This window comes from Centruroides sculpturatus, unplaced genomic scaffold, assembly GCF_000671375.1.
Source record: "Centruroides sculpturatus isolate CEXI.00-Female unplaced genomic scaffold, Cexi_2.0 scaffold382, whole genome shotgun sequence".
Lineage (NCBI taxonomy): Eukaryota > Metazoa > Arthropoda > Arachnida > Scorpiones > Buthidae > Centruroides > Centruroides sculpturatus.
The window spans coordinates 263292-287904 of NW_019384562.1; the positions used below are offsets into that span (position 1 = coordinate 263292).

At 28.6% G+C, this 24613-nt stretch overlaps 1 protein-coding gene across 2 annotated transcripts in view; it reads left to right on the plus strand.

Annotated features, from left to right (window-relative positions):
* The window catches only part of LOC111623973 (serine/threonine-protein kinase MRCK alpha-like), a 108912-nt gene that overhangs the window by 33085 nt on the left and 51214 nt on the right, over nt 1-24613 (plus strand). Inside the window, exons 4-18 of one of the 2 annotated variants that reach the window (XM_023366719.1) lie at nt 3221-3316; nt 14834-15076; nt 15168-15224; nt 15335-15478; nt 15902-16070; nt 16154-16236; nt 17025-17104; nt 19867-19994; nt 21359-21493; nt 21581-21738; nt 21804-21910; nt 22072-22207; nt 22275-22447; nt 22536-22677; nt 22828-22871. In XM_023366719.1, the coding sequence (XP_023222487.1) occupies nt 3221-3316; nt 14834-15076; nt 15168-15224; nt 15335-15478; nt 15902-16070; nt 16154-16236; nt 17025-17104; nt 19867-19994; nt 21359-21493; nt 21581-21738; nt 21804-21910; nt 22072-22207; nt 22275-22447; nt 22536-22677; nt 22828-22871 (1895 nt within the window). Of the gene's footprint in view, nt 1-3220; nt 3317-10594; nt 10725-14833; nt 15077-15167; nt 15225-15334; nt 15479-15901; nt 16071-16153; nt 16237-17024; nt 17105-19866; nt 19995-21358; nt 21494-21580; nt 21739-21803; nt 21911-22071; nt 22208-22274; nt 22448-22535; nt 22678-22827; nt 22872-24613 lie in introns of those variants that run through there. The other variant, XM_023366717.1, reaches the window with a different exon arrangement.

Below are 24613 nucleotides of genomic sequence, written 5' to 3' on the forward strand. Positions count from 1 at the left end.
TCCTTCAAGTATCATTCTAAGATTGGAAACCGGGTTTTTTTTCTTGTAACCTGAAGCAACCTCGAGTGAGGCCGAAAACATTTCTTTTATAAAGTTTAAGCAGTACTGGAAAGTAAAGGTTAAATGAGTGAGTACGAGATTATTCAAAATACCGGTATTCAGAATAGAAGATATTGTGGAAGTAAATAAATTTTAAAAAAATGTTTATGAGCATCTTTTACTATTTTTTACCAGTCACCGATAGATAAAACTACAGAAGACTGGCAGTCATTCGTGGGTTTGTCTCTCACCAAACATCAGGCCATGTGGATATTTCTGAGTTTTCGTGTATCTAACAGTTTAATAGGGGAAAAGCTCACCCGAGAGGTGCCCTCCTGACAGATCACTTGTGTGTTTTGTTACCGTATCCCATTAAACTAAACCAGATACTAACAGTTCATCATTTAAATTTTTCATCTCCATTACAATCTTATGGGACCTTCGTCATTAAATGGCGCACACTTATATTTATTTGTTTTTATGAATATTTTTATATGTAATTTGGTTATTATTGTTAAAATAAGTTAATATTTAATTCATTTTCATAAATTTTCTAAATAAATAAATACAGTAGTTATGTAAATTTGTTTTTCTGCATTGCATTTGATTTGCAGGTGGAAGAAATTTTGCCATTTTAGTAAGCTCGGTTTGTTCATTCAAATTATATTTTATTTAGAAATTATATTCAATTTATAAATTATAACTAGAGCCATTGATCATCGTAACTCATCGAAAATAAAATAGACAATGCGGCCAATTCATCATTTGATATTAATAATAATGTTGATAATTCCATTAATGTCAGCATCTAACCTTAATGGTTGAGTGTCATTAATATTCTTCACACTTCAAATTATCACTTAATTTTTTAATTTTATTAAGTATATTTATATGATAATAAATTTTTATGTGAAATTAAAATATAAGAATGTTTCTGTCTCCCTTAAGAAGCCTTTCTTGGGTGTTTATTGTCACAAATTTCTATGTTAGAGCATGATTGAAATACTCTGCTAGGAGCAGTAAGGTTTCAATTGTAACAATGTTTCTGAAAAATTAATATATAGAAATATCTGAATAAAACAAAAATCCAAAATATAATTCTTCTTTGGGACAAATGGTTTTATAAAATTTTAACTTAATAAGCCTTTTTATAGTGTCAAAAATGTTAGAATTATATACATTTCCTTGAATAGTTTGTCTGTCTGTCCAATCACTCCACACCCAAAATACTGAGTTCCTTTTATAGATAACTAGAAGTTTGTATAGATAAATTTTGTAAGAATTACTTAATAATTTAAAATATTAAATCTTGGAGTAGTTAGTTTAGAAATTTTCATTAAATTCTGATTAGTTTGTTTATCTATTTATTTTAATTTATTTTTCTTGTAATCAATATGTTTTATTATTATTCTGCTTGATGTTTCCTTTTTACTGTTCTTTTTTAATCCTCTATTTTTGTTTAATTGTTAGTACTATGATGATATTTTGACATATAATATACAGATTACTACTTTTTTTTATGCCTGCTTGTTTGTGGTATTCTGATAAGTAATCAAATTACTTACTAAAGTTACCGATAAACTGTGATGAATCACACGTGGGTGTCGCCAACGACTCCTGTCTTCCAGGAAGCAGGTGATTAAATGTGGGATCCCATTTTATAATGATTATATTGACAAATATAGTGTCTCATTCTTACTATTTCTTTTTAATGTAAGATCTGACTTATCTTTAAAATTAAATTGTAATATTATACAGAAAAAAATATAGGATCTGTCATAGTTCCTGTAGACCTTAATTAAAACTAGTGTGTTTATAATGGTTTTAATAGGAACAGAAGAACAATTATTGATATTACTCATTTGAATGAATAAATGCATAAAAATGAAGTGATTCAGATCACCGAATCATTCTGCTTATCTCTAATTATATTGTTATATTAATTATTCATCACCAGTCAGTTAGAATTTCATTTATATTAATCTCAAGTGTACAATCAAATTATCTGTTTTAGAAGAGCAATTTTTCTGTAGAAATTTGACAACTATATCAAGTTATGTCGAGAAGTCAAAGACTCTTTGCTGTCGGGAATTTTAAATTTGAAAAAGCAATTTTGCTAATATTCAGATTTAGAGATTATTTTGTGATCATTCATTAGTTACGTGTACATTTTAAGGAGGTTGTAAAAAGTGCGTCGACGTACTTGACGGGGGAAGCATCAAGACATTGTCTATATGTCATTGGCATAAGCTTTCTTACTATCGTTTCAATTAATTATCAGTCAGAAAATATTTGCATTAATGGAGCAGTAATAACCACTGTTCAGTTAATGATTTACTACTAAACTTTACATGCCCTGTACCTGTAATTAGGTAACATGACTATAACATAAGAAATTTCTTTTATACATCATCTTTCTAAACAATTATTTTCTCCAGTTTATCTAGAAAATGCTTGTCTTGATTTTTTATGTGTATGTTTCTTAGTTTTGTAAGCTTCTCTTGCAGGAAAATTATAAAACTCAGAAATATATTAATGGCTTCTTCATTTCTATGAACATGAATGAGGAATGTGGCTTGTGTTTACTTGTAATAGACAAGAAGCAGCATCAAAAATAACTAATTTAAACATCAGAGATTATTGTATTTGGTCTATTTAAATCTTGTTTCTTTCATTGAGGCAACATTTAAAATGAAATAATACTTGGGATTTGAGACATAAGGTCAACAGAGTACATTTTATAATAATAATTTTATGTTTTTTTTACATTTTCTTTCCATTTATTCCATAAATACATTTAAAAGATAATTCATATCAAATTACCATTGAAAATGAATTTAATACAAGCTCAAAAACATTAATGTAAATTAACAACAAGTTAAAATATTTGATATGTTCGGTTTATTACTTCTCAGTTGGAATCTTTCCAAGTTCATGAAACTATTATGAAGAATTTTTTGGCTTTGTTGCCCCATTTATCTGACGTAACCTGAATAAATATATAAACCAAGCTAATAATAACATTTTTTCTTTTTATTTTTTTTATTAAATCATAAAGAAAGAGCATTTAGATGAATGAAAATTTGAATAATTGATAAAATTTCTTTAGATAAAATAGCAACTTATTTATAAGTTTTTAATTTATTACATAAAAGTGATGAAATATTTAATAATATTTTAGACTGCATGCTTCCAAGAAGAACGAGATGTCTTGGTTAACGGAGATAAAAGATGGATTACAAACTTGCATTACTCATTTCAAGATGGCAAAAATTTGGTGAGTGAGGAATTTATTTCTTTATTATAAAACCCTCGTTAAACTTAACGAATACAAATTAGTGGGACGCAGTCGTAGATATCAAATTACATATAACTTATTAAAGATCCGTAGATGTTATTTAAGCTCGGTTTGTTCATTCAAATTATATTTTATTTAGAAATTATATTCAATTTATAAATTATAACTAGAGCCATTGATCATCGTAACTCATCGAAAATAAAATAGACAATGCGGCCAATTCATCATTTGATATTAATAATAATGTTGATAATTCCATTAATGTCAGCATCTAACCTTAATGGTTGAGTGTCATTAATATTCTTCACACTTCAAATTATCACTTAATTTTTTAATTTTATTAAGTATATTTATATGATAATAAATTTTTATGTGAAATTAAAATATAAGAATGTTTCTGTCTCCCTTAAGAAGCCTTTCTTGGGTGTTTATTGTCACAAATTTCTATGTTAGAGCATGATTGAAATACTCTGCTAGGAGCAGTAAGGTTTCAATTGTAACAATGTTTCTGAAAAATTAATATATAGAAATATCTGAATAAAACAAAAACCCAAAATATAATTCTTCTTTGGGACAAATGGTTTTATAAAATTTTAACTTAATAAGCCTTTTTATAGTGTCAAAAATGTTAGAATTATATACATTTCCTTGAATAGTTTGTCTGTCTGTCCAATCACTCCACACCCAAAATACTGAGTTCCTTTTATAGATAACTAGAAGTTTGTATAGATAAATTTTGTAAGAATTACTTAATAATTTAAAATATTAAATCTTGGAGTAGTTAGTTTAGAAATTTTCATTAAATTCTGATTAGTTTGTTTATCTATTTATTTTAATTTATTTTTCTTGTAATCAATATGTTTTATTATTATTCTGCTTGATGTTTCCTTTTTACTGTTCTTTTTTAATCCTCTATTTTTGTTTAATTGTTAGTACTATGATGATATTTTGACATATAATATACAGATTACTACTTTTTTTTATGCCTGCTTGTTTGTGGTATTCTGATAAGTAATCAAATTACTTACTAAAGTTACCGATAAACTGTGATGAATCACACGTGGGTGTCGCCAACGACTCCTGTCTTCCAGGAAGCAGGTGATTAAATGTGGGATCCCATTTTATAATGATTATATTGACAAANGCATTTTGGAGTGTCTAGAATGAATTAATTGGATTTACATTGATTCATATGGAAATAATTGCCTCAGTTTTCATCAGTTTTGGATTTTGCTGATTGTTTTCGGATGGATTATCAATGAAAATCAACTGTGTATGTATGTATGTTAGGCAAAGGCTTCTATACCATTAGCATATCTTCACCAAATTTGGCATAAATATTCTTTGAAACCTTAGAAAATAGGGAGTCCTCACCCTCTTTTAAGCATGAGCAATTTTTTGTGTTTGTGGTTGGTTCTGTTATTATAAATACTCGGGTTGATAAATGTAACACCATTGTCTTTATTACCCTCTCCCAACCTTACAATTTGCTGCCCCCTCTGATTGACACCAGACACTCACTACTAGTATTCTATAAAAATTATATCTGTTATGTAGAAATTAATACTTTATATATTTTTATATATTTAATAGTGTAATTGACTTGAGTTTCTTACACGATAATACCCAAAACTTTGCCTAAATTGTCGAACTGCATTTGTGCCGAATTGTACGGTCATGTTTAGTTTCTATATTCTTAAACATCAAAGACCTCATTTTGGATAGCACAACTTAGAAATTGTACCTGCCAGATTTTTGGAAGTTGAGTTTGACTCTATTCCAAGCACTTTTTTTTCTTTCAAGGTGTTTCTAAATTAATCAAAACTGTCAAATTATTAAGATTATTAATGGGTGACAACACATTCTACTTTAGTGACAAAGTATTCTAATTATATACTGTTTAGCTCGAATATGACTCATTTAATAAATATTCTGTTTCAAAGTATCTAAAGTTATTTAAACTTTTTAATTTAATGAGATTCTATTGTTCTATAAATTTATTGTAGAATGTATCAATATTATTAAAGGAAACTTTGAGTTAAATGGCGTGCACAAATCTTACCTTAACAAGTTGGGCACCTGTAGGATGTGGCATGCAATGTCTCTATTCTAAAATCTATAAGACAGGATTCTAATCTATAAGATTGGATCTGTTTGACTTAAAGTTGGCACTGGTTATTTGTCAAAAATTCTTATTCTGAGTTTATTTTGTACCTATAAACATCAATGATAAAAAGGAATATTTGTAAAGTCCCTCTGTAGTGGACTATGTCCACGTGGTGGTGACATAACTTTAACTTTTTCAGTGGTCGGTCTGTCTTCAACGTCATTACTTTGTCCCCAGAAGCTTCTCCTGTTTTCCTGTCCACTGCAGGGAGGACTTTACGATTGCACTGTATTTATTGGCTTATTTAAACGTAAAAATATTTTAATGTTTAAACATTTTTCTTGAATTTTAATTCACATTTAAAAACTTTGGAAGCTACAGAAATTGAAATTATTCAAAATTAATTTTAATGTAGTAATAATTTACTTTAATTATTTATGAAAAAATAAATAACAAATTTTGAAAAGTATTTAAGAAAGAAAGATGATTGTTGTTTAATTAAAAAGAAAACAAGGATCTTCCTGTCGTGCTTAGATATTTACGATACGACGGAGGATAAAAAAATAATTGCTTTTAGAATTGAAACCACATGTTGTCAAGTTTGTAGTTGTTGATATTACAATTGGCAGAACTTAAGTTTTGTCTGATGTATTTGCGATAATTTATTAATAATCTAATGCGTAAAATATGTTCGACGAATCGAAGTACAATTTAAATTTAATTTTCGGCTAATTCTTTGAAGATTATTTTTATTTTAAAATCTGACTTTAGTCATTTCAAACTCGTCTTCATTTACAAATTGGCATTAAATTTAAATGTAAATAAATTTGGAAATTTATAATTTATAATAGATTTATGCAGTCGAAATTTGGAATATTTTGTATGAGTTATTTTGGTATAGAACATGAGTCAGTCACCTCTTTCCTGTGCTAACTTTTTTTTTTTTTTGAATTACTGTGCTTGATGGAATATGTTCTGTTGATCTTTATCTATTTCTCGGTACTACAAAAATGTTAAAATTTTCAATATTTAATTTTCAACATAAAGAATTTTGGTTCTTATTTTCTTATATTTTTAATTTTGATAGATNAGTAAATTTAAAAATAGCTATTAAGAAGATTAATTAATATACCTTTTTGAATTCTAGAATGCTGAAATTTCAAAATTTAACTTAGAATTTGATTTTAAAAATAATTAATCTGAACTATTTTACCAAATTTATTTACTTTTACTTACATGACTAGAGAATTAATGATAAGATATTAGCTTACTCATAAAATTAAGTTAGCTACTTCTAGTTCTGTACCCTCAATATATATAAATGATATATGTGAACAACTCTTTTTAGGCTTGTTATAAGGCCTGTAATTTTCAACTTACTTCAAAAAGTTTTCATTTATAAACATAACTTTTGCATTAGAAACAATGAGAAAAATATGTATTTTAATTGAAGACTCCTGTAATAAAATAAGTTTAAAATCATGATATGCATACAAAATTCATTCGCAGAGCATACATTCAGACATGTAGATCAATATTTAATTAAAGATAACAGCAATTAATTCATCAAAAAGTATATAAATAGTAAAAGAACTATTATTTTGCAAATGCATTTAATCTATTCAGAAGTTGTTTTATGTACTGCATTTATAATTACTGTGTTTGCTTGATTCTAATGTGTTAGCAAATCTAATGTGCACTCAAGTTTCAAGACATCAAAACTACCGAAATTAAAGAAAGAAAGAAAAAAAAAGGCAAATGTGATGTGTGCTTTGTATCACCAGACATACAACAGAAAAAATTTAATGTATTTAAACAGTAATAAATGCTTGAGTGCTTCATAATATCCATATTTTCAAATATGTTCATTTATGACTTCATTATCAGATGTAAAGAATCTGCAGACCAATACAAATTACAATACGAGTTACATTTTAATGGCAATGTTTTGTGTCAGTATGTTTGAGCTTGAAATTTACAGATAGGTTGTATCACTCTGAAATATCCGTAAATGTGTTCTCCAGCATAGTAGATAACTCTCCACTTAAATGTAGATTTATAGGAGACTCGTCTGCTGGACGTCATTCATTCGGATAGCTATAGTTCAAAGACCACCGAATCATTCCAAAACCAAAATTAAAATCAAAGTAACGGAGAGGGTTATTTACTGTGACTATACAGACGACACACAGACACAAATTGCCAAGCAGAGTGAAGAGGAAACAACACAAATGACATTGCATTAAATCTGATTCTAACACTTGCCCCAATTTTTGAGACCAGAAAAGTTCCAAAAGAAAGGTATGCATTGCACTCAAGAAAAATCAGCAGTAAAGGTTAACTGCCATAATTTCCTTTTTACAAGAGAAATAAAATTATTAAATATTTTTTAACTTTTTTTCTGTCTTAATTAAATTTAAATTATCAAATTTTATATATGAAATATTTTGTTACTCGAAGCCAATTCTCGGGTATCCTGTGTGACGCATCTAGTCAAGATCAAATCGATAGTGCAACACTTAGTAAACGAGAATTAAAAATACAAAAGTTGGAGCAAGAGAAAGCTCAACTTATTAAAAAGTTAAAAGGTAATTTGTTTGTTTTTTGCATTTAATTTAGTCTCATAACACTAGTTTTAAGTTTTGTGGATATATACAAGTAGTCCTCTGTTAATGCAGTAGGTATACAAAGTACAGTACTTTGACACTGATCTGTATATATTTCGAGGGAGATCAACTAATGATGACGAGTAAGAAAAATTGTCCCATCGAATTTTGAGCAGATATTAAAAAACAAGGCATACATGTTGTGTACAGTGTACTTATTTCTCCTAATTTTTGTAGTATAGCATATAATAAAAATAGGCATATATCTTAGGAGGTGACAATTTGCTAGTAGAAAAATATTGGGGGAGACATGTCCCATCTGTTCTGTACAGATTTGTCGATTTGTAGGAAACAGAGGGGACATATAGATCTTCTCCAGAACTACATCATACTGAGAATTGGTGCATAGGACAATTGTCCCTAATTAATAAATGCAATAAAATGAAAATGCATTAGATGTGTGTTAACTGAAAACTACTTGTATTAAAAAATAACAATTATAAAAATTTTAAACTATTGTTGATTTTTTTTAAGATAATTTAGTTACAGGTAACCCCCGTATAACACGGCACTTCTATAGCACGGATTCGCTCTAACACGGTTCGAGAATTGGTACCATCCCCCGTATAACACGGTACTTTTATAGCACGGATTCACTCTGACACGGTTCGAGAATTGGGTAAAACCCTCGNTAAAATATTAAATCTTGGAGTAGTTAGTTTAGAAATTTTCATTAAATTCTGATTAGTTTGTTTATCTATTTATTTTAATTTATTTTTCTTGTAATCAATATGTTTTATTATTATTCTGCTTGATGTTTCCTTTTTACTGTTCTTTTTTAATCCTCTATTTTTGTTTAATTGTTAGTACTATGATGATATTTTGACATATAATATACAGATTACTACTTTTTTTTATGCCTGCTTGTTTGTGGTATTCTGATAAGTAATCAAATTACTTACTAAAGTTACCGATAAACTGTGATGAATCACACGTGGGTGTCGCCAACGACTCCTGTCTTCCAGGAAGCAGGTGATTAAATGTGGGATCCCATTTTATAATGATTATATTGACAAATATAGTGTCTCATTCTTACTATTTCTTTTTAATGTAAGATCTGACTTATCTTTAAAATTAAATTGTAATATTATACAGAAAAAAATATAGGATCTGTCATAGTTCCTGTAGACCTTAATTAAAACTAGTGTGTTTATAATGGTTTTAATAGGAACAGAAGAACAATTATTGATATTACTCATTTGAATGAATAAATGCATAAAAATGAAGTGATTCAGATCACCAAATCATTCTGCTTATCTCTAATTATATTGTTATATTAATTATTCATCACCAGTCAGTTAGAATTTCATTTATATTAATCTCAAGTGTACAATCAAATTATCTGTTTTAGAAGAGCAATTTTTCTGTAGAAATTTGACAACTATATCAAGTTATGTCGAGAAGTCAAAGACTCTTTGCTGTCGGGAATTTTAAATTTGAAAAAGCAATTTTGCTAATATTCAGATTTAGAGATTATTTTGTGATCATTCATTAGTTACGTGTACATTTTAAGGAGGTTGTAAAAAGTGCGTCGACGTACTTGACGGGGGAAGCATCAAGACATTGTCTATATGTCATTGGCATAAGCTTTCTTACTATCGTTTCAATTAATTATCAGTCAGAAAATATTTGCATTAATGGAGCAGTAATAACCACTGTTCAGTTAATGATTTACTACTAAACTTTACATGCCCTGTACCTGTAATTAGGTAACATGACTATAACATAAGAAATTTCTTTTATACATCATCTTTCTAAACAATTATTTTCTCCAGTTTATCTAGAAAATGCTTGTCTTGATTTTTTATGTGTATGTTTCTTAGTTTTGTAAGCTTCTCTTGCAGGAAAATTATAAAACTCAGAAATATATTAATGGCTTCTTCATTTCTATGAACATGAATGAGGAATGTGGCTTGTGTTTACTTGTAATAGACAAGAAGCAGCATCAAAAATAACTAATTTAAACATCAGAGATTATTGTATTTGGTCTATTTAAATCTTGTTTCTTTCATTGAGGCAACATTTAAAATGAAATAATACTTGGGATTTGAGACATAAGGTCAACAGAGTACATTTTATAATAATAATTTTATGTTTTTTTTACATTTTCTTTCCATTTATTCCATAAATACATTTAAAAGATAATTCATATCAAATTACCATTGAAAATGAATTTAATACAAGCTCAAAAACATTAATGTAAATTAACAACAAGTTAAAATATTTGATATGTTCGGTTTATTACTTCTCAGTTGGAATCTTTCCAAGTTCATGAAACTATTATGAAGAATTTTTTGGCTTTGTTGCCCCATTTATCTGACGTAACCTGAATAAATATATAAACCAAGCTAATAATAACATTTTTTCTTTTTATTTTTTTTATTAAATCATAAAGAAAGAGCATTTAGATGAATGAAAATTTGAATAATTGATAAAATTTCTTTAGATAAAATAGCAACTTATTTATAAGTTTTTAATTTATTACATAAAAGTGATGAAATATTTAATAATATTTTAGACTGCATGCTTCCAAGAAGAACGAGATGTCTTGGTTAACGGAGATAAAAGATGGATTACAAACTTGCATTACTCATTTCAAGATGGCAAAAATTTGGTGAGTGAGGAATTTATTTCTTTATTATAAAACCCTTCGTTAAACTTAACGAATACAAATTAGTGGGACGCAGTCGTAGATATCAAATTACATATAACTTATTAAAGATCCGTAGATGTTATTCTTAGTATAATAATAATAATTTTTTAAGTATAATTTGAAAACAATCACTTCTCTCATTTAACCTTGACTCTTGTTAAATGTTTGGACTAATTTTATATCATAAGTGTCTGCTAAAGTTTCAGATTACTATCAGGACTCTCTTTGAAGTAGTAGCCTATATGAAGTAAAGAAGTTATTGTGTTTACGACTTTTTTTTGCAATATTACTTAAAATTACTTTTAAAATGTTTTATTTTCTAAATGTTACACACACGTGTTTAAGTATATGTATTTATATATTCGATTATAAGGCAAAGTTTTATTATTTTGAACTTTAGATATCAGTTTTTAAGTATGAAAGAAATAATTTATCAGAGTTATCTTTATTGAGAGGGAGATTAATAAATATAAATTATTATAAGTATTGATTGTTAAGATATAATACAGGTTTAAGCCACTGTATTAAGAATTACAAAAAATAAATAAATGTTTGTTTTGTTTTTTAATTCATTGTATAGATGGCCAAAACAGTGGTTCGTATGGTCGTTATCGGCGTTTACATGGCTGTAACTGATCAAAATAGACACTCATGGCTTTTTCTTTAATATTTATCTCAACGGCAGATGCCGTTGAGATAAATATTAAAGAAAAAGCCATGAGGCATGTTGCCGTTATCTCAAACTACATAAAGTACTAGTCTCGGCAGCACTTATGCTAAAATTGGAATGTTATAGAGAAGATTAGTGTGGTTCCCATACGAGGGCAACACACGTATTACATAGAATAAACCAATCAAAAAGAAAATTTTGTCTAAACTTATGTACAATGCACGCAAGAGGAGTATTTAGAGTTAACAGGATATAATCTAAGTGTCCGAAACTAGTAACTTGATTTTATATATATTACTTAAAATTAAACTAATTATCTTCAATTTACTTTTTTCTTGTGGTATATAATTTCTGATTTTAGTAAATATAAATATCTTAGCTATGTTTACATTAAATTCATATTAATGATGAAACTTGGATATCGAGATAATAGTCCAAGTACGTAAGGATTGAATATCGCCTGTACTCTTACGGGATGCATGAGAGAGTAATAATGATCTGCATAATAGTTTATGGAAATTATATGTAAAATAATATTTTTTCTAAACAGTTGCTACATGTATTTGTTAATAATAGTTGATAACAAAGTTTTGTCTGAAAATTATATTAAAATAAAAGATTTTTATTTGGGGGATTACTTATGAAATTCACTAGTTTCGATGTCTAGAGTTAATTATTTTAAAAATGCTGTTATTTTCTGTCATGTCAATATGTTAAACATCAAATTACAGTTATAAAATTTACCTTTGTTTTTTTATTTTTCAATAACCTACTTAAAATCTGTTTATATTAAATATTAAAATTTATCTAAAATATGTCATATGTTTAATAACTGTCCATCTTTAGTCATTTTGCGGAGGAATTCTTTGGGAGGGGTTTAATAGACTTACCAGGATCCACACTCTGTGTACACAGAAGTTAAAGGATGCCATGACTTTTAACATAAAGTCAAACATGAGGAACTTTATATTTTCTTTTTTTCTCCTCTCTTTTTCCTCAAATAAACAATTTTTGTTTGGCTGTGTTTTTTCTCTGTATATCTTTAATTAGTATTTATAGAACAATTGAGTAAAGTATGAAGAAAAAACAGGTTATAAAACAAATTTTAGAAATTTGTTTTATAGCCTGTTTATAAAGTAAAATAACTTGTGTCTTTTGTTATTTTTTACAGAGCAAACAAAAGCAGAAATATAAACCTTTTAATATGAAATAGTATACATGAATAGTTCTATATTTTTAGAGATCGGTACAAAAACATTCTGCTTAAACCCAAGTTTTCAGGTCTTTATAAACCCTCTTTGTGGGGTTTCAAAACTGTTGTGATAAGCAGAACACAAATTCTAACATGACAGTTTTGGTACCACATCATTGGACGATGGGATGGAAGGTGTAAAAGTATAGGCATGCCACTGAATTTATGGCAACCAATGGTCCGGAAACTCCTTCTATAAGGACTAAACTATGACTGGAACTTGAAATTTCTGTGGCTTTTAGACTAGTTTACTGGCTGACTAAAGATGCCATCATGCATAAGGCACACTTACTTACATTATTTACATAGCACTTTGTGTTGACAATATTGTAATTTTGTGATATTCTTTATTTTACCTAAATTTAACCTAACTAGCTTCTAGGAGTGGTGAGTTTGTCAGTGGTGGCGTCAAGCATAAACAGTAGTCCATATTGATCTGAATTTCTAGCAGTCCATGGTATACTTTAGACACATCAGAGTTGTATAATTAATGGGTTAAAAGCTGTTGATGAATCATTATATAATGTATGACCACTGTTGGTTCGGCAAAATGATAAATCTAGCAAGGCTTTGGAACCAAGGGTGCCAGAAATTTGGTGGTGTACCTGTACTAAGATTTAAGTGAAATTTTTTATTTTGATCTTCAAAAAAATAGTTCCAAAAAGATGAAAAAGCCTGATATAAATACTTAAAATTTTAATAATTAGTAATTGCATATGTAGACATGATTATTTACATATACAGTGGAACCTCGGTATACGACCTTATTCCATTCCTGATGTTTGGACTTATACTGAATAGGACGTATACCAAATCAACCTTTCCCATAAGAAATAATGTAAAAATGATTAATCCGTTCTCATGTAAAAAAAAAAATGGCTGACTCTAAACACCTCGCTTTCCTAGCTAGTTCCTGCTTGATTTTTCATAAGATCAGTATGTATCTTTTTAGCTTTTTTGCAAATAATTGCTTCTGATATGCTGTCACCAGCACACTGTTTTTCAGTTATCCAAAACAAAAGCAATTTCTCAACATGATATAATGTCTTCAATCTCTGTTTAGAAATTGATTTAACTCCTTTCGCAACGTTAAGAGATTTAATAATGTCTTTATTTTTCACGATTGTAGATATTGTCATTTTTGGAATATCATATGCAACAGTTAAATCTCAAACACTCATACCACCTTGATATTTCTCAATAATCTTTTTTTCAGTTCCATTGTGATTCTAGTCATTTTTTTAGTTTTCTGTTGCTTTTCATTTGCCTTTTTGCATTTCATGATTAATAAAAATAATAAAATTTTACTTAAAATTTAAAATCGGAAGAAATTTAACAAAGTTATAAACCATGGCACTGCGAATGTCTAGTCTGGTCTAGTACATCGATAGTGCTACTTGTTCATAGATGGCAAGTATAATTGAATTAAGTCGTATACCAAGCAAAATTTGTTTCGTCCAAACAGGACGTATTCCAAATTGGACATATTCTAAAGCAGATGTATACCAAGGTACCACTGTACTTGATACATTAATATGAGTAACATAGCAAACTATACAAGAAATCAGGATAAAGTATTACAGAAAGAAGGAAACAGAAATACAGTAACCACATGTAAATGTCATAAAATCTAAGATCTAGAAAACGATAATGCTGAATTAAATTCTCCCTTGAATACTGAGGTTTTCCAGCAATCACCCTAGATAGGAAGGCCATGTTATAAGAAAATCTAATTAAGATTTAAATTTTTTCACACGCACAAACTCCTTACAATGAACTGTCATAGAGACTTCATTTCATATTAATGATAAAACTTTTCAATTGAAAACTTCTTAGAAATCCTTATGCTTAATACCTCCATAGCTGAAAATGGATCTTAAACTCACTAATGTGAAACTTGTAATGATATTATATCAATTTAATAATTGTCGTGTAAGAAATCAAGCCCAAATTGTAGGTTTGTGTAGAATAATTGGTAATGCATGCACAGTAAGCAAGAGTTGCAGGTTCGAGTCCCGCTCCAGATTGATCTTTTCTTCTTCAATATTCTAAATAAATTTAATATGAGACGGCAATTTAGTCCCATATATTTAACTGTTTGATTAATTTAATAATAATTATGTATATTAAAATAATGTTTTGTTTTAGTATTTTGTTATGGATTATTATTGCGGAGGTGACCTCCTGACCTTACTCAGCAAATTCGAAGACCATCTACCGGAAGACATGGCAAGATTTTACATATCGGAAATGGTGTTGGCCATCGATTCCATACACAAATTAAATTACGTTCACCGTGACATCAAACCGGATAACGTTCTTCTCGACGCAAACGGTCACATTCGACTAGCCGATTTCGGTTCCTGTCTGAAATTGTGCGAAGATGGCACTGTAAGTCTAAAAATCTTACAGAAATTGATCTTTAACTTTGTTATATTGTTAAATTATTTGGTATATTTAATTTTAAAAATATATTTATTAGGTGCAATCAAATGTTGCAGTCGGAACTCCTGATTATATATCTCCCGAAATATTAAGGGTATTAATATTTTTTATAATTCTATATATGCTTAAATCGGCATATATTGATAATTTACATAGTTTTATAACCAAAGTTTTTGACCAACAAAAAATTATTCTCATATTTAGGCAATGGAAGACGGCCAAGGCCGATATGGAGCTGAATGTGATTGGTGGTCGTTAGGCGTTTGCATGTACGAAATGTTATATGGAGAAACGCCCTTTTATGCTGAATCGCTCGTAGAAACCTATGGAAAAATTATGAACCATAAGGTAATGCAACGATTGGAATATTATTATTATTGGGTGTATTGGTAGAATTTGGTATTATATCATGTTATTTTAACTTATGTGATTTGTGATGAGCTTAATCTAATAACATTAGTCTGATAACAATATGGGTAATTACAATAAATGAATTTCAGTGTATATTCAAGCCATATAATCTTTGTTTGGATAAAATTATTATTGTAATGTAAAATTAGAAGTGAGTCTTTTTTGAAATCAGTTCTGATTTTTCCTCCAGGTACAGTTAAATATAAACATCAGATCTATTAAAAGTATTACTTAACTCAGCTGTGATTGCCTTAAATGTGCAGTGTTTATCAACTTGGTTTATTTAGTAAAACTAAGTCTAAATCCCATTAATGTTTTGTAATGATGATCGAAAAATCTTTTCTCGTTTTAAATTTCTAGAATTGTTTCGAATTTCCTGACGATTTATGTTACGAAGTATCAACTGAAGCCAAAGACCTAATGCAGAGACTGATATGCAGTGCCGAATGTAGGTTGGGTCAGAACGGATTGGAAGATTTCAAAAATCATCTTTGGTTTGCTGGTGTCGACTGGGAAAACATAAGAGAGAGTAATGCGGTTTTCTTTGTTGTTAAGTTATATATTTGAGTAATATAACAGTAAAAAAATATAATAATAAATTAATTGTTACAGGTGATGCTCCTTACGTACCAGAGGTCGCCAGTGCCACCGATACTTCTAATTTTGATGTTGATGAAACGGATTTAAAAGGCTCAGTGAGTAAAGATTTAATTTTAGATGAAATAAGGAACTTTTCATACTGTGAATTTGCATACTTTAGTAAACACTTGCATACAAAGCATGATTGGTGGCTTTGTGACTTAATTGTTATTTTACGAAACACTTTATCATCTTTAATTTATTACATTAGTTTCATTGTTTAGCAGCAGTTTTTGAACTTTATAAAATCTTTCAAAAAAAAAAAAAAAAAGTTTGAGAGAGTGAATTGAGGAATGAATTTGCAGAAAAATCTATTTTAGAGATTGTTTTATGGAAACATTAAACTGTTAAGAGAATTTTCAATGATTATACTTTAAGAAAAGTGCTAATTTCTTATAACAATACATCATAACGGAAAACAGTACAGTGTTTTTGTTCGAATTTGACACTACTTATGACTCAGATAATGTCAAACCTTACCACATGCATGAATTACCACATACAACCATTACAATCATTATTCATTCAATAAAACATGGAATTGCAATTCTTTGGCTACCACTCTGTTACACTGATCTAGCTCCTAACTGTTTTTTGCTCACCAAATATTTAAAAAAAACACCTGGAAAAATTTTGTTATCTTCAAAGGAAGCAAACAAGTCACAAAAGCATATTGAAGCTCGGGATAATTATTTTTCAATCCATTCCTGGAATTTTTTTAGCATTCTTTTATATATTTCTACTATTCAATTTGAAGATATTTGCTGCAAAATAATAATAAAAAAATCAATATTTTGAAATACTTTCATATGTTAAATTAATCTTTTATATTTGTACTTTACAGGAATCTGTTCCTCCTACATCAAATTCAATATTTTCTGGTCTTCATTTGCCATTTATTGGATTTACTTTCACATCTGGAAGGTATATTTGATTTTTATACCAATTTTATTATTTGTATTATTAATTTTATTGTATATTACTTTTTAATCTTAAAACAAGTAAAAATTTACAGCACTAAAAAGTATTCAAATGGAATACTTTTTAAATGAAAGTTAACTTTCCTTCTGATTTCGAAAGCAAAGACTTAAAATTTTAGAATCTTTTGAAGAATTTAAATTGTCTGTTCTGGAAGGCAGACAAATTTTTTACTCCAAGGATTTGAAATTATTGATTTTTTTAATTAATAAATCTTTAAGTTAATATTATATTAAACTATCTTAAATGGTAGATTTCATAATCAAGTGTCAAGAATTTAGTAAAAATGTCATCTCTACAATTTAAAATTCTGTACTTAATGTTTGTCTTAAGAAGCTTTTTTGACAACACATCTTTCATTTTAAAACAAAAATCAAAAATTTTTGATTTTTGTTTTAAAAACTGGGTTTAAAGGCTGGTTCTCACTACAATGGAATCTGTGATGATAAGTATATAAGCCGTGGCATAGTAGTCACCACAACTTCAGTCTGTCATGGAAAAGAAGTTGCTTACAAGTCAAGTCAAGCCCAACTTTTACTGTGATGGCAAGCAGAAAACTAAAACAAGCTTTTTACTTTGATGTCATTCAATGACAAATTCATTACCAGTCTGGCTTTTCTGACATGCACTTCACAGATATGCCATTTGACAACATTCTGTGGTAACAAGAATAGCACTATGGCTTCTGCATTGGTAAGTCATTGCGTAAGCCATTGTAAGTTAGAACTAGCCTTATAAACCTATCCCATGTTGAAATTTTTCTTCATTGCGTGTGACTGCCATGTTGAATTTTTGTCAATGTTAATCCTAACGAAAAAATTTTTTAAAATAATAATCGTGGATACTGTATCGTTAAAAATTATTTTTTTATTTTGCACAAACAAAATAAATATATTGAAAAATATAAAAACAGAAAAAAATTATGTTTTGAAAGTTCATTTTAATATAAAAATTATGATGCATAGCGACATCTAGTATCAAAAATGTACCGATACTGTAACGAGATATATCGGGTTTAACCCTGTGGGTCAAAGGTCACAACCCTGATATATGTCTGGAATAACAGGTGAGGTTAAAGTGATAAACTTTTACTGGAAATTATAAATAATTATATTTTCAAAAATATATTTGAATTTAAGAAAAATTTTAATAGGAGATAACAGCTTATATACTTAAGATATAATATAAACAGTAATATACTTAAGATATAAGACAAGAATACATGAGATAAAACCAACTGATGAAGGGTAATAATAGCCTTAAGTGTATTTTTTGGTTTAATAAAATCTCGGTGTACTTTCCTATTGGAAACTGTTGTATAAGTCCTTCAAATTCATAGTAAATTTAAAAATAGCTATTAAGAAGATTAATTAATATACCTTTTTGAATTCTAGAATGCTGAAATTTCAAAATTTAACTTAGAATTTGATTTTAAAAATAATTAATCTGAACTATTTTACCAAATTTATTTACTTTTACTTACATGACTAGAGAATTAATGATAAGATATTAGCTTACTCATAAAATTAAGTTAGCTACTTCTAGTTCTGTACCCTCAATATATATAAATGATATATGTGAACAACTCTTTTTAGGCTTGTTATAAGGCCTGTAATTTTCAACTTAACTTCAAAAAGTTTTCATTTATAAACATAACTTTTGCATTAGAAACAATGAGAAAAATATGTATTTTAATTGAAGACTCCTGTAATAAAATAAGTTTAAAATCATGATATGCATACAAAATTCATTCGCAGAGCATACATTCAGACATGTAGATCAATATTTAATTAAAGATAACAGCAATTAATTCATCAAAAAGTATATAAATAGTAAAAGAACTATTATTTTGCAAATGCATTTAATCTATTCAGAAGTTGTTTTATGTACTGCATTTATAATTACTGTGTTTGCTTGATTCTAATGTGTTAGCAAATCTAATGTGCACTCAAGTTTCAAGACATCAAAACTACCGAAATTAAAGAAAGAAAGAAAAAAAAAGGCAAATGTGATGTGTGCTTTGTATCACCAGACATACAACAGAAAAAATTTAATGTATTTAAACAGTAATAAATGCTTGAGTGCTTCATAATATCCATATTTTCAAATATGTTCATTTATGACTTCATTATCAGATGTAAAGAATCTGCAGACCAATACAAATTACAATACGAGTTACATTTTAATGGCAATGTTTTGTGTCAGTATGTTTGAGCTTGAAATTTACAGATAGGTTGTATCACTCTGAAATATCCGTAAATGTGTTCTCCAGCATAGTAGATAACTCTCCACTTAAATGTAGATTTATAGGAGACTCGTCTGCTGGACGTCATTCATTCGGATAGCTATAGTTCAAAGACCACCGAATCATTCCAAAACCAAAATTAAAATCAAAGTAACGGAGAGGGTTATTTACTGTGACTATACAGACGACACACAGACACAAATTGCCAAGCAGAGTGAAGAGGAAACAACACAAATGACATTGCATTAAATCTGATTCTAACACTTGCCCCAATTTTTGAGACCAGAAAAGTTCCAAAAGAAAGGTATGCATTGCACTCAAGAAAAATCAGCAGTAAAGGTTAACTGCCATAATTTCCTTTTTACAAGAGAAATAAAATTATTAAATATTTTTTAACTTTTTTTCTGTCTTAATTAAATTTAAATTATCAAATTTTATATATGAAATATTTTGTTACTCGAAGCCAATTCTCGGGTATCCTGTGTGACGCATCTAGTCAAGATCAAATCGATAGTGCAACACTTAGTAAACGAGAATTAAAAATACAAAAGTTGGAGCAAGAGAAAGCTCAACTTATTAAAAAGTTAAAAGGTAATTTGTTTGTTTTTTGCATTTAATTTAGTCTCATAACACTAGTTTTAAGTTTTGTGGATATATACAAGTAGTCCTCTGTTAATGCAGTAGGTATACAAAGTACAGTACTTTGACACTGATCTGTATATATTTCGAGGGAGATCAACTAATGATGACGAGTAAGAAAAATTGTCCCATCGAATTTTGAGCAGATATTAAAAAACAAGGCATACATGTTGTGTACAGTGTACTTATTTCTCCTAATTTTTGTAGTATAGCATATAATAAAAATAGGCATATATCTTAGGAGGTGACAATTTGCTAGTAGAAAAATATTGGGGGAGACATGTCCCATCTGTTCTGTACAGATTTGTCGATTTGTAGGAAACAGAGGGGACATATAGATCTTCTCCAGAACTACATCATACTGAGAATTGGTGCATAGGACAATTGTCCCTAATTAATAAATGCAATAAAATGAAAATGCATTAGATGTGTGTTAACTGAAAACTACTTGTATTAAAAAATAACAATTATAAAAATTTTAAACTATTGTTGATTTTTTTTAAGATAATTTAGTTACAGGTAACCCCCGTATAACACGGCACTTCTATAGCACGGATTCGCTCTAACACGGTTCGAGAATTGGTACCATCCCCCGTATAACATGGTACTTTTATAGCACGGATTCACTCTGACACGGTTCGAGAATTGGGTAAAACCCTTGTACAACAGGAAATGTAATAAATTTTTACATACTTAAGTAATAATAGTTCACGAAAATTATTATTTTCGTGAACTATTAGTACTTAAGTATGTAAATTTTCTCTTCTCGCCTTCTGTCGATACACGTGGTCCTTCTCGAAACTTGTTTCAATGTTGCCAGATCGCGACGCTTCTGCTTCTGATGTTGCCGAATGTTTTTCCCTTATTCCATACTTGCTTTATTCTTCATAAGTGCTTAGCACCATATAAGGAAATTTATAAAGACCTTTTAACTAGAAGCAAGCAATCTAAAATTACATACATTTTGCAAAAGGTAAAGCATGGATCTGAAGATAATGCAGAAAAATGCTCAGAGGATAAGGATAACTTGCCAAAAAGAAAACGCTCTCGGTTAATTAATAGTGTTTTTAGTGATGACGAAGAAAATATTGTTTAATTTATATTAATATGTATCACTTAAAAAATTTTAATGAAGATATTTATCTTAATTATGAAAATATAATAGCATGTTTTTTTTAATTTTTGGAACCTAACCCTCCTTTTCGTATTACTTCTTTGTTTCGTATAACACGGATTCGCATAACACGGCAATTTTTTGGAACGTAACTACCGTGTTATACGGGGGTTACCTGTACATATATTTTTTTTCTACATAGAAATGGGAAAAATCCTCGAACAGCATGGTGTTGCGATGGATCCCGACGATCATAAGATACTGAAGAACTCAACAGTCGATGCCGAAGTCAGAAAATACCAAGATGAGATTAATATTTTAAGAAAAAAGAATTCTGGTAAAAGTTTGTTTTTTTTTAGCTGACTTTGATATCTTTTTTTTAATAATTATTTAATATAAAATTTATTTCAATAAATTCTACTAGAGATGGAAGCTGAACTCTGTAAGTTAATACAAGAACATAAAGAAACTATAAATAAGAAACAAGAACTAGAATCCCTACAAGATGAAAAATCTGCTCGAATTAAAGAATTAGAAAGAGCCTTCAGAATTTTAAAAGCTGAAAGAGAAGACATGCACAAAGTAATTGACAATTATTAACAAAATAATTGGATTAGCCAATTATTTAACAAATTATATTTTTTTAGGATTATATAGAAGCTCAGGAAAAATTGAGATTACAGTCTAAAGAACTGAAAGATGCTCTTGCACAACGAAAATTAGCTATGACAGAATATACTGAAGTTAGCGATAAGTAAGTATCTATGTAGTTGTGAAATTTGAGTAAAGTTTGTTTGGTTTAATTTACGTATAACATTATATATTTTGTGCTCATATCATAGCTTCTATTATTATTCTGGTAATTTTATGTTAAGTTTTTAAAATAAATACTAATAAATAAATTATTTTGTAAAGGTTATCTGAATTGCGAGCACAAAAGCAGAAGTTATCGCGGCAAGTACGTGATAAAGAAGAAGAATTTGAAACTGTCATGCAAAAAATTGATAATTTGCGACAAGACCTCAGAAAAGCGGATAAACTGAGACGCGAAGTAAGTTACTTTTTTCCGATTTAATGCATGCATTTATTACGTAAGTAAATTCAAAGTGTTTTATTAGCTCGAAGGAAGGATGGAAGAAGCGCAAACCGAAGCCACCAAAGAGAGAAGATTGAGGGAAAGAAGCGAAGAATACGCACACCACTTGGAAGAAGAGATGGAAGCCTTAAAGCAAAGACAGATAGGCCGTTCTACAAGCCCAGTGCATTTGGAAGCTGTTCAAGAAGCCAGCCGGTAATATTTCGAAACTTGTTATTCATTTATAATTTTATAAATTCATGGTTTTATTAAGTTATAATAAAACTGTAATTGCTTTTATTAGTTTGAAACTAGAACTAGAAAATTTAGAACTTCAGCATGGAGAAATCTTAAGTCAGCAGCAATCTCGGTATCAGACAGAACTTGCTTGTTTACAAGAACAATTGCAAGAAGTTGATAGTGCAAGAGAAGCAGCCGAGAGAGAGGTAGTTAATTTAAATATTATGAAGTTTAACATTTGATTAAAAAATGTACAAAATAGTCTTTGTGTGGAACAAAATGTTTTTTTATTATTTCAAAATTAAAATGAGAATATATATTTATATTAATGACTTTATAATTTACTTCTGTTTTAGATTTTAGTACTTAAAGAGAAAATTGAGGAAACAAGACATGAATGGTAAGATGATAATTGTATTCATTAAATCTTAGTTTATGATTATTCATAAAATTTAATTAAATAATAATAATTCTATTACATTCTATTTTATATAAGTAGACTATATGTGTGTCTGTCTAGTTTGTATACACTCCTAAATCCTTTGATTGATCTCAGGTTTTTCATAGTTGAGAACACTGCCAAGATAGAACTAGACAGAATCAATCAAAAACTGCTTACAAACATATAGTATATTTCTAATGTTTTCAGTCAACATAGCAGACCTTTGTTTCCAAGATAGAATGTTCATATACTATAATTGAATATCATACTTTTCATAGTTACTCTCTAGGACCCTGTGAGAGAAATATTGGATATCATAAAATCAGTCATTCCTATTTCTATTTTTATTCTTCATATTACCCCACATACTCTTTGATTGACCTAGATCAAAGTTTTTAGACACTCTTTCTAGGATCCTGTGAAAAATATAGGCTATCATAAAATATAACTACCTCTTGATTTCATCCTTTTGACACTGATAATTTAAGTTTAATACATTATCATTGTAGGTACTGAATTAGACCTACAGGCACGAATAAACCAACATCCCAGCTGCATATAAAAAAATAAACCCAAATTTTATATTTTCTAGGCTACATATTACAGCCTATTCAAAATTGTAAATATTGTGTCATACGTCTCGTTGTCGGTGTTACTTTCAGAATTATTTTTTGGTTTTAATTTAATATACAGTACCCTGTAGCCACTTGCATTAACATGTACAAAAGTAATTTTGAGTAAATAAACTTAGTTTTGAATGGCTTCGCAGGCTCAAATAAGCCCACGCCTCAAATTGATTTTAAAAAATAGACCCATAATCTATCTATTCAAGTGCATATGGTATATAAGCAAGCTTTTAATAGAGTTTTAATTTTAACGTTTGCCCATGCAGTGCCTGGCATATCTACTAGTTAACACTAAATTGTAAACTATATATTAACAACTCTTAAGGTACATAAAAAATTTAAATTGAATAAACATTGTAAAATTAAAAAGTTTGAAACTAAGATTGTTTTAAATTTTGATCTTAGTTTTGAGATTTTTGATATGACATAAATTTCAAATTTGTTTGAGGAATTATCAAAAGAATAAGAAGAAAAATTGAAAATACATGTGTTTCCCTCAAACATCTTAGTTTTAAACTGTTCTATAAAATCCATTTGTTGTTCAGATGTGTGAATAAAATGTATTGGAGAACGTCAATCAATACTCCAAGTTCCATATACATACACTTGAAAATTCTGCCACCACACAGTCTAGGTTGCCAAAGTCTCATTTCTCAGTCTGCATGATCATGTGACATCATCTCTTTGGACTTTTTTTTATGGGCACATCAAGAATCGTGTGTATGCTACAAAAGTGTCAGATGTGAGAGTCCATGTACGAGAATTAGTAACTAATAACTAACTCAAAAATAGTAACTAATTTTTTGGATGCACTTTCTATTATCATTGTACTATATTTGCATTTCTTTTTCAAAAATTAATCCACAAAACTAGACACATTTGAAGGGAACACTACATATTTTGAGATCACTCCATCTTTTAACAATGTCCATTGGAAGTAATGCTAGTAATATAATATAAAAACTGATATTTTTGATGAAATAGTTAAATTAGTTAAATGTGTAATAAATTTTACTTTTCAAAATTCTGATTTTTTTTTAATGTATAAAAAGCTAATTATGCTGGAACAGTGTT